The 16,924-nt window shown below is 42.8% G+C and overlaps 1 protein-coding gene across 1 annotated transcript in view; it reads right to left on the bottom strand.

Annotated features, from left to right (window-relative positions):
* Nucleotides 1–10,326, bottom strand: part of Tmem182 (transmembrane protein 182) — a 49,055-nt gene extending 38,729 nt beyond the window's left edge. Inside the window, exons 1-3 of the mRNA XM_032899534.1 lie at nt 10,043–10,326; nt 9,749–9,848; nt 8,236–8,334 (exon numbers count right to left, since the gene is read on the bottom strand). Coding sequence (XP_032755425.1) covers nt 8,236–8,334; nt 9,749–9,848; nt 10,043–10,174 — 331 coding nt within the window. The 5' untranslated portion in view covers nt 10,175–10,326. The remainder of the gene's footprint in view (nt 1–8,235; nt 8,335–9,748; nt 9,849–10,042) is intronic.
* Between the last annotated feature and the right edge of the window lie 6,598 nt (nt 10,327–16,924).

The following is a 16,924-nucleotide window of genomic DNA, read 5'->3' as shown; positions in this document are numbered from 1 at the left end:
TGATGGGCATAGTTTCCTTGCAAAATAAAAATAGACACAATTTTTATAAAGGACTTGAGTCACCATGATATTGGTGTCCATTGGGTAAGTCCTGGAATCAATAGTCCCAGTCCCACAATATTGAGGAACAAATATAATTATAAAAGTGTATGTTTTGGGATGAAAATGTTGGGAATGGATGTCTAAAAGTCCTCTGTGGTCTTGTTAGAGGACATTTGTGTGTGTGTGTGTGTGTGTGTGTGTGTGTGTGTGTGTGTGTGTGTGCCAATGCCACTTCTGCTGCCCAGTATACCTGTTGACATCTAGAGACCATTTTTAATAGTCACAGGGAAGGGTCACTACTGGGACCCTCGGTGGAAGCTAGGCATCTTGTAGACCATCTAGCAATGCACCAGATATTTACTCCACAGCAAGAGATTGGCCAGCCCATCAAGCTAAGATACCAAGGTTGAGAAGCCTTGCTCCGCTGCTCCTCTGGAGAAGGGAATTCCACTTGTGAGCACCAAGTGTTTTTGCAGACACACATGGAGAAAAGAACTAGTCCTCTCAAAAGAAAGTCAAGCCACACTGCTGAGAACAACTGCCGGGGCTTCTTTTCAGAAAGCAATCACTCCCCAACCCGAGGAATTCATGAATAAATTTCAGATGATACAAAATAGCTTCCTCTCAAAGAGTAGTTTCTTAACTGCAACTTTGATACTGGGTCCTGGATACCAGAGCCAACTCTTTACTCAGGGGCTCAGTGTGGGGTGGTGGGGACGATACTCACACCAAAGCCACATGGATCCTCTGTTGGGGATTCTAACATGGAACATCAGCTGTTAACCAGGGACTGCAGACACCGTGTAATGCATGATGAGTCTGAAGTCATGGCTGTGCGCGACCAAATGTTTGAAAGAATAGCAGGAAATCAAGTTGATGTTAAGATAGTTCCAAGTTCTAGGTACTTGGCATTATGGGGGAAAATGGCTAAATATATTTTTCTATTCAATTTTGAGGTGTATTTTTTGTCTAATTAGGTAAACTCAGAGTGTTTAAAGTATTTGTTTAAATTTAGAACCATGTCCAGAATCAACATCCATGAATACAGAAAAATTAATAAATAAGTCAGAGATGCACCAGAAAGTTGATCTATCAGGGGAGAATGGAGAGCTATCTGGTGAGATTATTAGACACCAAGGATGTGCCACTGTGTCTCCTACATACTTGAAGCATTTGTTCTAACACCTCAGATTGGATTCATTCCTGTGCTAGATCCAAGAGTCAAATGCCAGGACGTGCATTTCAAAAACGTCGTCTTGCTTCATGCAGCACAGTAGGATGAGTTTGCGTGCCTGGTTGTTTTCGTAAGACCCCTCGGTCATGCTGTGCCCTTACAGTGACTATTCCACGCCTCAGTGTTGGCTAACTGAGCAGCTCTCACTGCACACTCCCTGCCATCCCAGAGAGGTTTCTAATTCCCAGCATTCTGTGGCCCCACCCCTTTATGAGGGGCAAGGCTTCTTAATCTGTCCCTTGGGAGAAGGAAACAAGAAAGGTGAGCCTAGAGCAGGACTTGGCTCTCAGGCCAACTAGGAGGCCATAAAATGTGCAGGAACTGGAAATGAGTTCCCCAGGGCATTTGAAAGGGCATTCCCAGAAAAAGGAGCCTCAAGTTCATTTAAGAGTAAGCAGTGAGTTAGAATTGGCTGTAGAGCAGAGGTCTGAAAATCCAGGGTGGAACCAGCAGGGTAGGCAGGTTTAGGGGGAGAGGAAGGAATCAGAAAGCAATCTTGGTGGCCATCTACAGCAGAGCCCTTGGTGAGGAGAGGCTGTTAGGGTCATTTGAGCAACTGCATCCGTATCCTTAACTTGTAACCCCGTTCCTTCCTGTGCTTCCTGATCCCTCCCACTCTGCTTCTGTCCTTAGAGACCTTATCTTTTTGCTCTCCCCTCTGATGGCTCTTCAGACAAGGCCCTATTCTGCTGGTAATTGTGTCCCCAACTACAGCTGTCCCCGATTTTGAGTTACTTGTCCTTCTTGCTTCTTGGGCTACACACACCGCACGCATTACTGCCTTTGTTCCTGTGATGATTTCCCAAAAGATTGTGCAGGATATCAAAACTCACCCCTGCCCTTTCCCACTGCTGACTGCTGTGCCTGCTGACGCCTCTTAGAAGCAGATTTTGTGCTTCAAGCTATTTATGTTCAAACCGGTTCCAGGATTAAGCTCAAGCTTAGTAAATGCATCTGATCCCAAACCGTTGCCACATCGTCCACTTCTAACCACACTCTCTTCGCTTCATCCACACACTTCTGCCCTTATTACATTCTCTTACTTGAGAGTTGTTTTGTGCTTGGATCTAGTGAGTAGGCACCTGGTCTCAAACATCCCAGCCACGACAAAGAAAGTTTTTTCTGTATTTTGATTCAACCCACCCACATACCTGGAACTGCAACCTAAAGAATTAATCAAATTATGAAAAACAGCATATAAATATCAGATTAATTAATATTATAACTATAACTACATTACATTATAATAGTATAACACATTACAATCATACATATAATAAATATATATTTTATATACTTTATATAATGTGTAATATATAATGCACAATATATAATGTTTATATAATGTATAATATATAATATGCAATATATTATTACACATAATATTATATAATAATTATATTATATGAATTATAACATCTATAGTATGTTATAAATTATATTTATAACAAAATATATGTATTATTATATTTAAAATATTTTATTACATATGATTTATATTATATAATATAATATTATACATGTAATATATTATAATATATTGAATAATTAACAATTAATTAAGTTATAAAAACATATATATAAGGATTTTATCCACAGACAATGGAAAATATTAAAAATTTTGAGAAATCAGGAAAATCTGGAGGAATGTAAACTCTCATAAAACAGAATAATTTTATATCTTAGTATCTGCAATGCATAAAACTATGTAGCATATTAGTCATGTAAAAAGGGCTAGAAAGAAAAAATAATGATCGAACGGTATATGGCAGGAGGTAAGCACACAATGCGTTTCTGAGTGTGTTGTTTAAACTGGATCCCACCTTCTGCTCCTGTCACCCTAGACTCCTCCAGTTATCCTTCATTGGGTGACTGAGGTCTACAACTCAGTCATGTTTGTTTCTCCTTTGCAGGGATCTCTTACATGGTTACTCTACCTTAATGACGTTTCAGCAGGATGCCAAGGCTCTGGAGTGGTTCCTTCACTTGTCTCTCTCAAGCCCTCATTTCCTGCCTTCCTCTCTTCTACTCATCTGTTAGAGTGGCTGGAAAAACCCAAAGTTCTATGTCCCCAACTTTGGAACATGCAAAAGTTTCATGAGTAAGGATTGACAGAAACCCACCGTTAACTGATGTTAATAAAACATAAATTGACAAGTGAATACCCACTTGTGAAGGAAAAGGGAAGCCAGGCTCCCACACAGCGTCATCACATCTTCCACACAGCGTCATCAGGGTTACCACACAGCGTCATCACGGCTCCCACACAGCGTCATCACGGCTCCCACACAGTGTCATCATGGCTCCCACACAACGTCATCGGGGCTCCCACACAGCATCATCACAGCTCCCGTGGCTTCCACACAGCATCATCACGGCTCCCACTCAGCGTCATCACGAATCCCACACAGCACCATCATTGAAGCAACCTCAAACTTCTTGTTGCATGAGGACCGTAGCCCTTGCTTTGATAAGGTGCGTTCTGGCATTTAGGTTCTATAGGTTCTACAGCCTAGCTTTAGTGTGTATCTCTCGTGTCTTTCTGCTGCTGATTTCCCAGCAACCACTTAGGTTTACACTTTACAAGAGGGCAGAGGAGACAAAGAACATCGAATATATAAACACTGAAGATGAGGAGATGAGGCAGAGGATGGCTGGAAACTGTGCTGGAGACTGAAGAGCATATAGAAGAAGAAGAAGAAAATGCAAGGGACAACTGGGTCTGTTTAGTAAAGAGGCAAAGCCCACAAGGATCCAAATATTGTTAGGCCCCATCATTCATACTCTCAAAGGGATAATAATGGTATGTGAATACTCTACGTCCTGAGCCAAGCAGACAAGACCCTCATTCCACAGAGCTTAGGGTAGAGTTACATAGAAATCTGCAAAAGAAGTAAGTACACAGGTAAACAGGAAATTTTGTGGTTTTCAAGGATAGAGTTAAGGCTGTTGTTAAAAGGGGGAAAATGGCTTAGTCCATGTACAAACAGAGAGAGAAGGCTAGGAAGTGATGGACAGTTATGCCCAGGGCAGAGAGAAGAAGACTGCAGAACCCAAAGTTGAGTGGCCACCCATGTGCATATTCCATTTAACTCACCAAGGTGGGAAGGTCGAGAAGGGGAGGGAGAGGGAGGGACAGAGAGAGGATGGACAGGGGAAGGGGAAGGAGGGAGGGAAGGAGAGAGAGATGGAGGGAGGAAAGCCAGTGTGTATCCTGTGGTAGTGCATGAGCTTAACATATGAGTCCCAACCCCATCACTCACCAACCAAGAAAGAAGGAAACCAAACCTGTAACTCGGTTTAATTTTTTTTTTCACTTAAAATAAATTAAAGAGATTCATCACTAAAGTATTTGATCCATTGGTGTTGCACATGCTAAGAAAATGTTCTACTGCTGAGCCATCCCTGGCATTTAACGAGAAATTTGATACAAGGCCATGCTCCATAAAACTGTATGTCCTCGTTGTGAAGCACCACACCAATTTCTAGAGCCACCAATATGAATAATAATAAAAATCAAAGTAGGCTAGTCTGTGTGTGCTACTGAGGAGCTAGAAGCTGAAGGAAGGGTTAACAGTAAGCATAAGAACACCCAGGGGTGAGAAGGGATTCCAGAGACCGTGGGGACAAAGGGGAATGTTAATTCAATCAGAGTAGAGTCATGTTGAGAATTAACCTAAGTCCTATCGTCATCCCCAATGCACACGAGTGAACTACGATGACTGTAAGCATGAAACATGGAGAAAAGTCTCAACCCTGCGGACCTCCAATGGGTTTGCTTCAGAAACTGGAATTCAGGCCACCTTTTGCCAGGCATGGACAATCATTTGAGAGTGATGCTTTTAAGACAGTGTTTGAGAGTTAAACATATTTAAAGGAAACACTGACTCAGAACCAGATGTATGCACGGGTTCCACTGGGATGAAGATGTAGAAAACACATGATCTTAGTGCCGCTCTCTTGACTTTCTTGTCTCTGACAAGGGGAATGCCTACACAGTCTAGACTAGCCTTGAGTTCCCCCATCTGCCTCCTGAACACAGTCATGTGTGACCAAACTCAGCCTCACAGCTCCTTACGCTGCACTCAGCATGTGCTTTTGGTGTCGTTTATGAATTACAGCTAAACAGAAGCCAGACACTTGGTGTGAGTTCTGCCCATAACCAGCTGTGTGAACGTGTGCTGCTGTTTTCTCACACAGGAGTCTGTACTGACCCACGGTTGTTCTACAACTCAGGCGAGTAGATCTCGTACTAACACTTTTCTAGGCTATGATATTTCACATTTTACAAACAATACTTCCAATCTAGTGAGAATGGCTGTGAAACCTGGTAATTCGGAAGCTACATAGAGCTGCTTCCAAAATATCTTTGGGGCCTGGGGACTAAGAGTCTCATCAACTAGGAAACGCAAGCACAGAAGTCGGGTGGGCTGCTGTTCAGGAAACAGAGGACAACCCTCTTCATCATTAGGAGACAACATGAAACGCATGCCTTAGATCTGTTCTAGAATATACCTTTGTTCAACTTTGTCCTTTTCACTGTGCTCAATAAAACTGTTGGTGCTTTATTTTTAATTGGATACGATTTTGTCACTGGATCTAAATTACTGGCACCATCATTACCCTCGGTGCTGCATAACAATTGTAAGCATAATTGCAGCAGGATTTCCATGGCATGCATTTGCTCTCCGTCTCCGACATAATCATTATGCACAGAGGACAACACTTCATTTTCAGAATTCTCCACTATCCCCTTAAGGGATGCAAGTTTTTGAAAATATGGCATCTAGGATACCTCTCTGGAGGAAGGGTCGCCCATATAAATGATAACAGTCAGTGATCTCAGTAGTAAGGTAAGGACCCTAAGTTCTGGAAGTCCAACCCCCTCCCATATTACCTCTTAATTCACTATATAAAACTAAGAATCACAGTAAGGGGTTGGCTTTGTAACTTTCCTGTGACAAAAATAACGTTCTACACTCTTGCCTGCTTCACCCATGCCTTCTGCTCTCAGTGAGACGTCTAGTCCCCCGCTCTCGGTGAGACTGTCTAGTCCCCGCTCTCGGTGAGACTGTCTAGTCCCCGCTCTCGGTGAGACTGTCTAGTCCCCCGCTCTCAGTGAGACTGTCTAGTCCCCGCTCTCGGTGAGACTGTCTAGTCCCCCGCTCTCAGTGAGACTGTCTAGTCCCCGCTCTCGGTGAGACTGTCTAGTCCCCGCTCTCGGTGAGACTGTCTAGTCCCCGCTCTCGGTGAGACTGTCTAGTCCCCGCTCTCGGTGAGACTGTCTAGTCCCCGCTCTCGGTGAGACTGTCTAGTCCCTGCAGGACACAGGGACATGGAGCGCAGAGGAGATGCCTTTGCCAGTTTTCAGTGGGAAGGAACACGCACTGCGGCCACTGTCCAAGGCCACACCGCCTTTTGGGCTGTGTGGACAAGCACAGCTCCAGGTCATCGTATCTTCAGCTTCCTTCCCATCAGACTAGGTACTTATTCCACAGACTGTCAAGGGACTGTCACAAAGACAGATGTCATTGCCATTCATAAGCACAAGACCATAATGTACATATTTTTGACAGAGAGAAGAAAAATAGTTCAGTCATGAGTCAAGTGAAGAGCTCTTAAGTTTTGAGATGGTTAATGACTTTGGTGCCTGGGCCACGTGCAAGGTTGGATATTCCTGTGAGATTCTTTGTTTGTTTGTTTGTTTGTTTGTTCTTTTTTTTGTTTTTGCTTTTTTGAGATCTCATTGCCACCTGTTATTAGCAAGCTTTGGTTGAGTTGAGCAAATCACTCCCCGTAAATGGGCAGGCTCATTCAATAATGGGAAGGCCTTAAGAACAAAGACGGGTCTCCTGAGGAAAGAAAGACTTTTGCCCCACAACCTAAATGTTTGATAGGCGTGTCTGCCCTGCTAGTTTCCTCAGCAGACTTCCCAGGTCCACAATTATCTGAGACAAATCCTTAAAATCAATAGAGAAGCAGATGACAGAAAGGCAGATGGCAGACAGACAGACGGATGATAGTCATAGATATGGGGATGATAGATAATTTCTATTTATTGCTCCTCTTTCAGTCCCAGCTTCCACCCCTATGGTTTCACCCCATTGTGAGCTGTAAATACTCAGAAAATCTATCAACCTTGCCCACATTTCCTGTTCTTCTTCTCCATAAACGATACAGCATAGGAATTATGCAAGTAATCTAGACATGGCCTAAAGGGTAGAGAGGACGTGAGCAGCTTATATGCAGATCTATACCAGTCCGTACAAAGGAATTCAGTGTCTTGAGGATCAGGGTATCTCCAGGAATTTCTGGAACCAATCCACCAAGCACACAGAAAAATATATACATTCAGGTGGTTCTGCTCTCTAGAACTTTGGCTAATACAATTTTAAGCAAAGCATTATACAAATTGGGAAATATTTTTTCAGAATAATACATTTGACTCTCTGTAAGGTACTGATAGTTTGTACCAACCCTTCTTTTAGTTATGGAAAACAATGGCCTAATTATGATTTCTAGTCAATTCAGTTGATGGTGCGACACAGCGAACAGATCCAAGCCAGTTTTTACGGACAGAGTAGTATAATTGCCTTTCATTTGTAACAACTACAGGGAAAAAAATTAAGCAGGATGCATACTACTGCTTGCTATAGATAGTATACGTTTAACTAGCTACACGGAGGAAACAGTGCTTCCTGATGAACACCACCATCTTCCAATTCAAAACTACACTTTAAATTATTTGCACGAGTAGCGGGTGAACCACAATAGCTCCGATTTCTGATCAAGATGTATTCTAATTAAGCTTATAAATGATGTGTTAAAATATTAATGCCTTACACTTAGCAAGTTAATGTCAGATGAAGCATTATAATTACAGGTTTTAAATTATCTTTAATTATAAAAACTTTTGAGCAAGCCTGTCCCAGCAGGCACTGGAGGTCAGGGATACTTACTAATTGCGGAGTCATAGGAGGTGGAGTTGTGCTCACCCCTCATGAAGGGGTACGGGGACAGGTAAGCATGTGTGCAGTTCTTGGATGGCGGCTGGTTGGCTAGGAAGAAAAGCAAAGTATCGGTGTCCATTACTGAAGGCTCAGAGGTGACTCATGCTTAATGGAAGGGGACCTGGGGACCAGGGACACACAGAAAAACAAAACTACTGGCATATGAACGGGCTCAGAGCCCTGCCTGAAGAGGAAGTCTCTGCTGAAAGCACAGGGAACTTGGAATGAGGATTTTTCTCAAACAACTGGAGTTCGGTAGGAGAAACACACATCCCCACAGGGCTGGAGAGCAGGAACACAATGCTACACCCATCTTTCCATCATCTTCCTACCAACAGGATGCCCCACACAGGAGATATTCTAAGTGTTCGTTTTAGAAATCTAATGGAGTTGGGCTTGACCTTGACTAGCTCAGATTAATAACAGAACATTACCACTACGTCCATCCCAACGTCACGGGAGAAGATTGAAATGATAGAGCACTAAAAATTAAGAATTCAAACAAAACCCCAGCATTTGAGGAAAGCACAGGAATAACTTTTATGGGAAACTTAAAATCTGTTCCATGTGCACTTAGGTTTCAAACTCTAAGTCTGTATTCTGGCCGTGGTTAATGACAGCATCTGTAAGAAGCACAAAAGGTCGCTGGAGATGTACACAATCTGGTGACAAGTTACAAAGTAAGTAAAAGAGCAACAGGAACAGGAAAATTTGAAAATAAGACTATCATCTCAACTAGTCATTAGGCTAATAGCTAGTTCATTTACTGTTGAGGATAATAAAATGACCACGAGCTCTTTTCAGTGAACTGTTTTTCAAAGATAAACAAAGGGGAAGAAATACAGCTCAAGGACTTCATCATAATCTTCACGATCCTGAACTTCAAAGGGGAAACTTTGAATTTCCCTATATGAACACAAACATCAAATGGAAGAAGTTTCTTGACATTGCCTGCAAATTTGGGTGAAGCCCAACTAAGGCAGCTTTCACCTGTTATCACTGGTAATTAAGCTTCATTACAAAAAATAAAAAAAAAAAGATTTAAAAAAAACTTTTAAGCTATGAATATAAAATCATACCTCTATTTATGGGCTTTTTGTATTTGAAAATTCAGTTTATAGCCAAGAGAATTTCCAAAACACTTATTTGAAACATAGCAGTAACAGACACTTGCAAAGAGACTACCGAAGACAAAAAATTAAAAATCTGCTTTTTAAATTAGAGGCAGTATATTTTAAATATGGGCAGGAAAACAGCAGGTACTGAAGTTTTATTATAAATATCCAGATGCCTACTTTTATGTGAGATTAGAAATTATCCCCAGACATTTCTCCTGTAAAGAAGGATTCTGTTCCTGACCCTTTCGATGCCATAGAAGAGACACAATTAGGAATCCGATCCACTTGAACCTTTTCGTTCTTGTCTCAGACAAAGGGAGAGGAACAAGGCCAGCCGCACTTACTGTACCAGAACTTCCAGATGTTGGAGTTGTTCTCCTCCACAACGCCTTTGAACCAGCACCTCCAGAAGAAGCCTTCGTGGTGAAAAGTGATGTTCTCTATCTGCACAGAAGACAAACGACCCGCTGTCATCCCCAAGAGTATTATCAAGCCTGCTACCTCTTAATTCCTGTGATCCCCAATGATGACCACTGGAGGGAATAGACACCCCCCTGCCATTCGTCAAGAGGGTGCATGAGGCTGCCCTCATTGCGACCAAATACATCGATCGATCGTATTTTGAAGAAGAAACGCACATTCTGTTCACCTGAACACCTGCCCACTTCGGTCGCGAGAAGCCAATAGTCCGATCCAAACGCTACCAAAAACAACAAAACCCCCAAAGCTCCGAAGAGAGCCCCAAAGAAAATAGCAACATTTAGTCTCATTTTTCCAACCGTCCGGTTGCCTTCCAAGTGAAGAAACAAACTGTAAAGAGTCAACTGCTCAATAATAACAGCGAAGAAAGAGAGCCACTCTCGAGTCGGCAAAGTCTGGGGAGCAGGTCCTCACTGGAGCTGTGGTGGCTTCTCATTTCCACCCTGTCCCTTTGCTCCCTCTGGAGGGGCTCCAACCCAGCAGCTGAGAATGGTTGGCTATTTTAAGATACTGATTGCTCTCTCCCCTGGGGATCAAAAAATAGCTGACCTTCCCCTGACTATAAAGGGACGAACCAGGCAGGAGCAGTCTCGGATTATCGGCGTTGCTTTTGGGTAATCCATACAAGTGGAGAGGAGAAGGAAGCACAGAACACTGGGCTCTGTTCTGCCCTCCTGCTTGAGCGTCTGAACAGGCCCCTCTTATGCTAAAATGAGCGTGGAGCATGACAACCCAGAGAAACTGGCCAGGCCCTGCGAAATGCAAATCAACCACTACCCAGAGCCAAGAGGACTTTCGAAAACAATAGAATTTGTAATTAGCCTTTTAATTGCTTGTGGACATTCAGGGCAAGAGGAAACCGAGGCGGGGTCCAGGTTTATAACTTATACATTCAAATTATATCTTAAAAAAAATCACTTGATATTTAAAATCAAATGATATCTAAAGTCACTTACAGCCATGTCAATACAAAACAAAAATTGATGTTACTCATCTCCCTTGAGGACATAAAAAGCCTGTTTTCTGGTGGCTCACGAACTGATTTGTTCTAAATAACTATCCCACAGCTGAACTTAAGTTCCAGATATATTGTTTTCTGGATGTCTTTCTTTGTCTTTAATATCTGATTTTCTTTAAATATATAAAGAACTTGCACTATCCATATAGACCACCCAGCAGAAACAATTGCATGTTTCCCTCTGCCCTTGTCTCTTTGAAGAACACTTGTTTGTTTACATATCTAAATATGCCAGTGTGCCGTAAAGGTGCATTTGTGTGTTCCTCATCATTCAGACTGTGTCCGTTTGGCTGTTGTGTCCTTGTTTCTCAGTGAGAGCACAGCAGTCCCTCTAATTTCCTAAGGAGGCTTCCGTGCACTGCCAGCTTCCTACCCCTTCTGATTATAAATCCTGATGATGAAATTTGTGGACACACACACACACACACACACACACACACACACACACCGAATGCAGCCTTAGTTTCTCTAAACTAATTCCTATTGCTTTAAACATTCCTAGATCTTCAGTGCTTCAAACGCTTGTTTCTTCCCAAACAGCCAGAGTGAGGCATAGTAAATTAAACATAACCACAGACACTACCATTGTTGCCTCCTCTGTCAATGTGTTCCATTACCCAGACAGGACTATTTGATCACCGGGATCCTCCCATGGACAGGAGCGGAATTGTCCCAACAACTGTTGTTTTCACAACGGTCGGGAGTTCTGTGTGCCCTAGTATGTCCAGAAAACATTGCTTCCTTGCAGTCATCCACCACTTCTGGCTCTCACGGTCTTTCTACTCGTCCTTCCACAATGATCCCTGTGCTTTGGGAGGAAGGGTTTGTGACATAGACATGCCTTTTAGGGCTGAGCACTCTGGTGTCCTTTATTCTAAGCACTTCAACTGGCTTTGGGTCTCTGTGTTGCTTGCCTTCTACTGCATAAAGAAGTTTCTCTGATGAGGCTTGAGAGCCACGCTCATCTATCAGAACAGAGGCAGGAGTTAAGAGGGCGGTTTGATTGATGCATTTAGTATGTCCACCCTAGGGCCTATGAGCTCCCCAGCCATGGGCTCTTGGCCCGATTTACACCAAGCATGGATTCCTCATGCAAAACTGACCTTAAATCCAAGCATCAAGCAGTTATTATTATTATTATTACCCTTTACCCAGCTCTGAAGCCTGAAAGCTACGGTAATAATTGACCTGGCAAGACATGCCCAGGGCTACGGTAGTGTCATAGTTCATGGTTCTTGTGTGACACGCTACTCCTCGTTGTGGTAGAAGAATGGGCACACGAGTCTGAAAGCTGAGATCACTATTTGATGGGAAGTAGCTCACAGAGGAAGACCCGAAGCCCTTTGTCATTTAAAGGAAAGAGTGTGCACGAAAAAGGCCAGCAAAATACAAATGGAAGAGGCGGGTACTGTGTAAAGGTCTGTTATGGCTGTATGCCTCATGGGCCAGTGCTTTTGTGCACTCTTGCCTGAGCCCACTGACTCACTTCCATTCTTCAGCGTTAATTTATTATTTTAATAAACTGTCTCTATTACTATGTGTCCACAGCATAATCCTTCACCCAGAGCCAGGTGTCCTGTGGATTCAGTATGCACCATCCTAAATCTCTGGTCTGCTTTGGGCCTTCCCCCAGGTTCCCTGACCTCAGGCCTGTCGCAAATGACTTTTTGTCCACTTCCCCTCCAGAAGGTGCTGGCAACTTCAGCTTACGTGTTTTATTGTCTTTCTCTGATATTTTAATAAAATTGTCCTTGAACTTATATAATTCAGAGTAAGTTTTAGAATTCTTTTATTAATGACACTAGGTACTTGTAGGCTGACATTGGTTTCTTGGTACTACCAACCAAGGACACACCATAGGCATTTTGAAGAGCTCTTCATAGATATTCCATTATTATACACGATAAAATAATAATAAATAAACTCTACACGGGCAACCCGTGGCTTTGGTCTTGGCTCCCTGAATCTCTAGCAACTGTAAAAGATTGTTCATCATCGCAATAGTCAGTATCTAACAGATATTGACTGGAATTTATTTTAAACACTGCCATCTGGTGGTCACGGGCAAAATTGCATCCAATTGCTTGCTGTGATGGGTGGATATTTTGACATTTGAATATTAACTCTAGCAAGAGTTCTAGGTGCCTCACCTCAGTAATTCACACTATTTTCCATTTAAGGGTTAGTCCAGTAGCTCACACAAAGGAAATGAGATTAAAGAAAATAAATTTCGCTTTTTAAAAACGGTTGACTGCCTAACTAGTACTGGAAAGAATGATTGCTTAGGATCAAGCTTGGTCCCTGGCAGCCCTGAGAAGCTAGACCCCGTCACCCATCTTCAACAGGCCTACTAGGCAACTAATCATCAGAAGGAGAAAGAGGAAGTGTATTCAATGCAGCCACACTGGGAAGAGGGACAAATATATTCCTAAGTCCACCTTCCCAGCCCTGACAGGAAGTTTACGCTTAAATAGAAGGCAAGAAATACACATGATTAAGTATCCTGGTCAAAGGGCAGCCAGCCCCTCCTCCTATCTTAGATACAGTCTCTCCTGCAAGGTGTCTGTCGATGTGTTAGAGCAATGGTGCCAGGCTTCAGCCCTTTCCTCTTCTCAAGGTGCTATTTCCTGAGAAAAATCCAGTCTGTCTCTGTCTCTGTCTGTCTCTCTGTCTCTGTCTCTCTGTCTCTCTCTTTATCAGTTCCTTGGAAATTTTATAAAGCATGGACTTTCACAGTGCTGAAAGTTAATAGCCATGCTATTGTAAGACGAAAGGAACTAGTATTACCCAGAGGCAAACCCTACATGCTACAATAATCATGGGACTGACAAACTCTGCCAGCCGGTGCAGTCATTTCACAGAGGTTATGGGAGTAACCCACTGCTTTCTAACTGATCCATGGTCTACATCATGAAATGGAGTCCTTGCCTGGCACAGCAAACAGAGCCAGGAACCTATGTATAAACAGGTCGTAGAGGAGAACCTAATACTACTAATCTACTAAAGAATATAGTGTTAGATATAAATGATACAGTATTGGAATGACTTTCCCTACACCCCGAGAACAGCGTATCTCTCAGCCCTCATCACAGAAGTGCCCTTGTGGGGTAGATGGTAATTAGCCCAGAGACCTTCAATCCACCAACAGGAGGTAAATGAGAGACTATAGTGTGATCATTCTTAAAGAGGCCGCACATATCACAGACCCCTCCCTTGGCGCTCAGGACTCTTCATGGAGAGGTGGTTGTAAACATGAGCTCACTGTGACTGTGAAGCATGCTTAAGACTTGTGCTAAGATCAAGCAAGACAAAATTCTAGGGTGGAGTGGGGGAGGTGGAGAGGGGAGGTGGGATCAAACCCCTACCAGCTGAGGCATTGTCTGCATTGGATAGATGAAGGGAAAGGGGGAGTCAGCTTCCTTTAATGGTGTGACTCCTGGTTGGTAAGTCACACTCTGGGGTAGGCCCCACTCCTAAGAGTTGTTGGGTAACACAAACTGGATTTGTCTGGCAAAGAAGAATGAAAGACAGAAACTCTAGGTTGGCTGGGTAGGAAGGTGAGGGTGGAGAGGGAGGAAATGGGAAGGATTGAGGGGGCAATAAGTATAATAAAATATGTTGTATGAAATTCTCAAAGTACACACACACACACACACACACACACACACACACACACACACTAAAAACACAAACCTGTCAGTAGGGATAAAGCTTCCATGAGAGCAACCAGCTTGATTTCTCCAAGTTCTATGTCTCACCTTCAGTAAGAATACTTTATCATTGTGATGGTTTGTATGTGCTTGGCTTAGGGAGTGAATGAACTATTTGGAAGTGTGGCCTTGTTGGAGTGGATGTAGCCCCAGTGGAATAGGTGTGGCCTTGTTGGAATAGGTATGGCCTTGTTGGAGTAGATATGTCACTGGCTTTAAGAACCTCATCTTAGATGCTCGGGAGCCAGTATTCTCCTTGCAGCCTTCAGATGAAGATGTAGAATTCTCAGCTCCTCCTGCACCATGCCTGCCTGGATGCTGCCATGTTCCCACCTTGATGATACTGAGTGAACCTCTGAACCTGTAAGCCAGCCCCAATTAAATGTCATCCTTTATAAGACTTGCCTTGGTCATAGTGTCTGTTCACAGCAGTAAACCCGAACTAAGACTATAATCATATTATACAGTTATAGAGTGTAACTAAGAACACTGGCAATTTTTTTCAACATCAGAGGGTCTATGGAACCTCATTGGCTAAGAACTTCAAAAGAGGTGACCCATTCCTGGCACTGTTTTTTTTATTTATTAGTTAGCTTGTTCTGTGTATGGTAGGGAAACTGTTGCCCTTTTATAGGGTAACTCCATTTAAACTCTTACTCTATATATTATGTATATTATATTAGGAAGCCTCTGCAGCAGTAAGTTTCTGTGTACTTTTTCAAAGAGGTCTTAGTTATTCCTTGTCATATTCTATCATATTCTATCTCCCATTTGCTTCCCAACTTAATACCTCTTGCTTCCTTTAGAGCCCCCTGTGTTCTATCTCCCTCCAGTAAGTGCTGGCTCTCCATGGCCCTTCACTAATTTCCTGACCCCAATGGATACTCCAAATGAAACACAAGTATCTGAAGTTTCAAAGCTAGCATCCTTGCACAGGAGAGAAAATGCATGACATTTGTCCTTCTGTGACTAGGTTACTTCACCCAGGATGATTCCTTCCAGAGCTATTCATTTACCTGCAAATTTCATAGTTTCCTTTTTCCTTCAGAGCTCAGTGGTAGTTCATTATGGAAATGCACATTTTCATTGACAACTCATCAGTTGATGTCTAGGTTGTTTCAAATCCTTCTATGAAGTTCTAGTAATAAAACCAGCATGGCATCAAACAGACATGCTGATCAATGGAGTGAATTTGAGGGTCCACTAATAAACCTATATTCCTACAGACTCTCCGATTTTTGACAAGCAGGAGAAAAGACAACACCCTTAACAAATGGTGCTGGTCAATCTGGATAGCTCTACACAGAAGCATGAACTAAAATTCTTAATCAGTTACAGCACATAAAGCCCAATTGCAAATGTCTCAAGGACATAAGACCTGGATCCCTGATTCTGATAGAGGAAAAACTGGGGTATACACTTGAACTTTTGGCTTGGAAAATGGCTTTTGGATCAGGACACTGATGGCACAGGAATTAAGACCAACAATTTTAATGAACAGGACCACATGAAACTAAAAGGCTTCTCTAGAGCAAAGGGCACCACCATGCCAGGAAACGAACGGCAGCCTACAGACTGGGGAGCATCTTCACATCTGACTGAACGTTAGCAAGTGGGATATTCAACAAACTCAATAATGTCAAACTAATGTCAAGAAGACAAACTCCCCAACTTAAAAAAAAAACAAAAAACAAACAAACAAGAAAATAAAAACAGGGCAAGGAATTAAAACAGAGTTCTCAAAAGCTGAGATAGAAATGTCCCAGACGCATTTCTTTAAAGTGTTCAACACCTTTAGGCCATCAGTGAAACGCAAACTAAAACTGTTTTGAGGTTTCATTTTACCCCAGTCAGACTTGCTAAGGAAAACAACACATGATAACAAATGCTGGCCGGCGTGTATGTGGGGCAAGGGGGAAACTTACTCACAGCTGGTGGGAGTACAGATTGGTGCAGCCTTGAGAAAAATCAGTGTGGGGTCTCCTCAAAATCTAGAAACTGGCTACGGTATGACCTGGCTGTGTCATGCCGGGGCAGATTCCAAATGTACTCTGTGTTCTGTAGAGACCCAGTGCGTGATCATTGCTTCTCTATTCACAATAACCAGGGAATGGAAAAACCAATTCTTGGGGACCCAGGATTGGGTGTGGCAGCCGAAGGGAGTAAAAGGGGAGACACGGGAGTCTATTTAGAGTATCTTCCGTCCCGACAGGAACATTACAGAGTTGTGTGTTCTGCTTCATAAAGAGCATTGCTTGTGGATACCTGTATTACTTTAGGAAAGAATTCCTTACCCTGGTCCCTGATTCCAA

The sequence above is a fragment of the Rattus rattus genome, chromosome 4 (genome assembly GCF_011064425.1).
Source record: "Rattus rattus isolate New Zealand chromosome 4, Rrattus_CSIRO_v1, whole genome shotgun sequence".
In the NCBI taxonomy this organism is placed as follows: Eukaryota; Metazoa; Chordata; class Mammalia; order Rodentia; family Muridae; genus Rattus; species Rattus rattus.
This window is presented reverse-complemented; position numbering and strand designations above follow the sequence as displayed.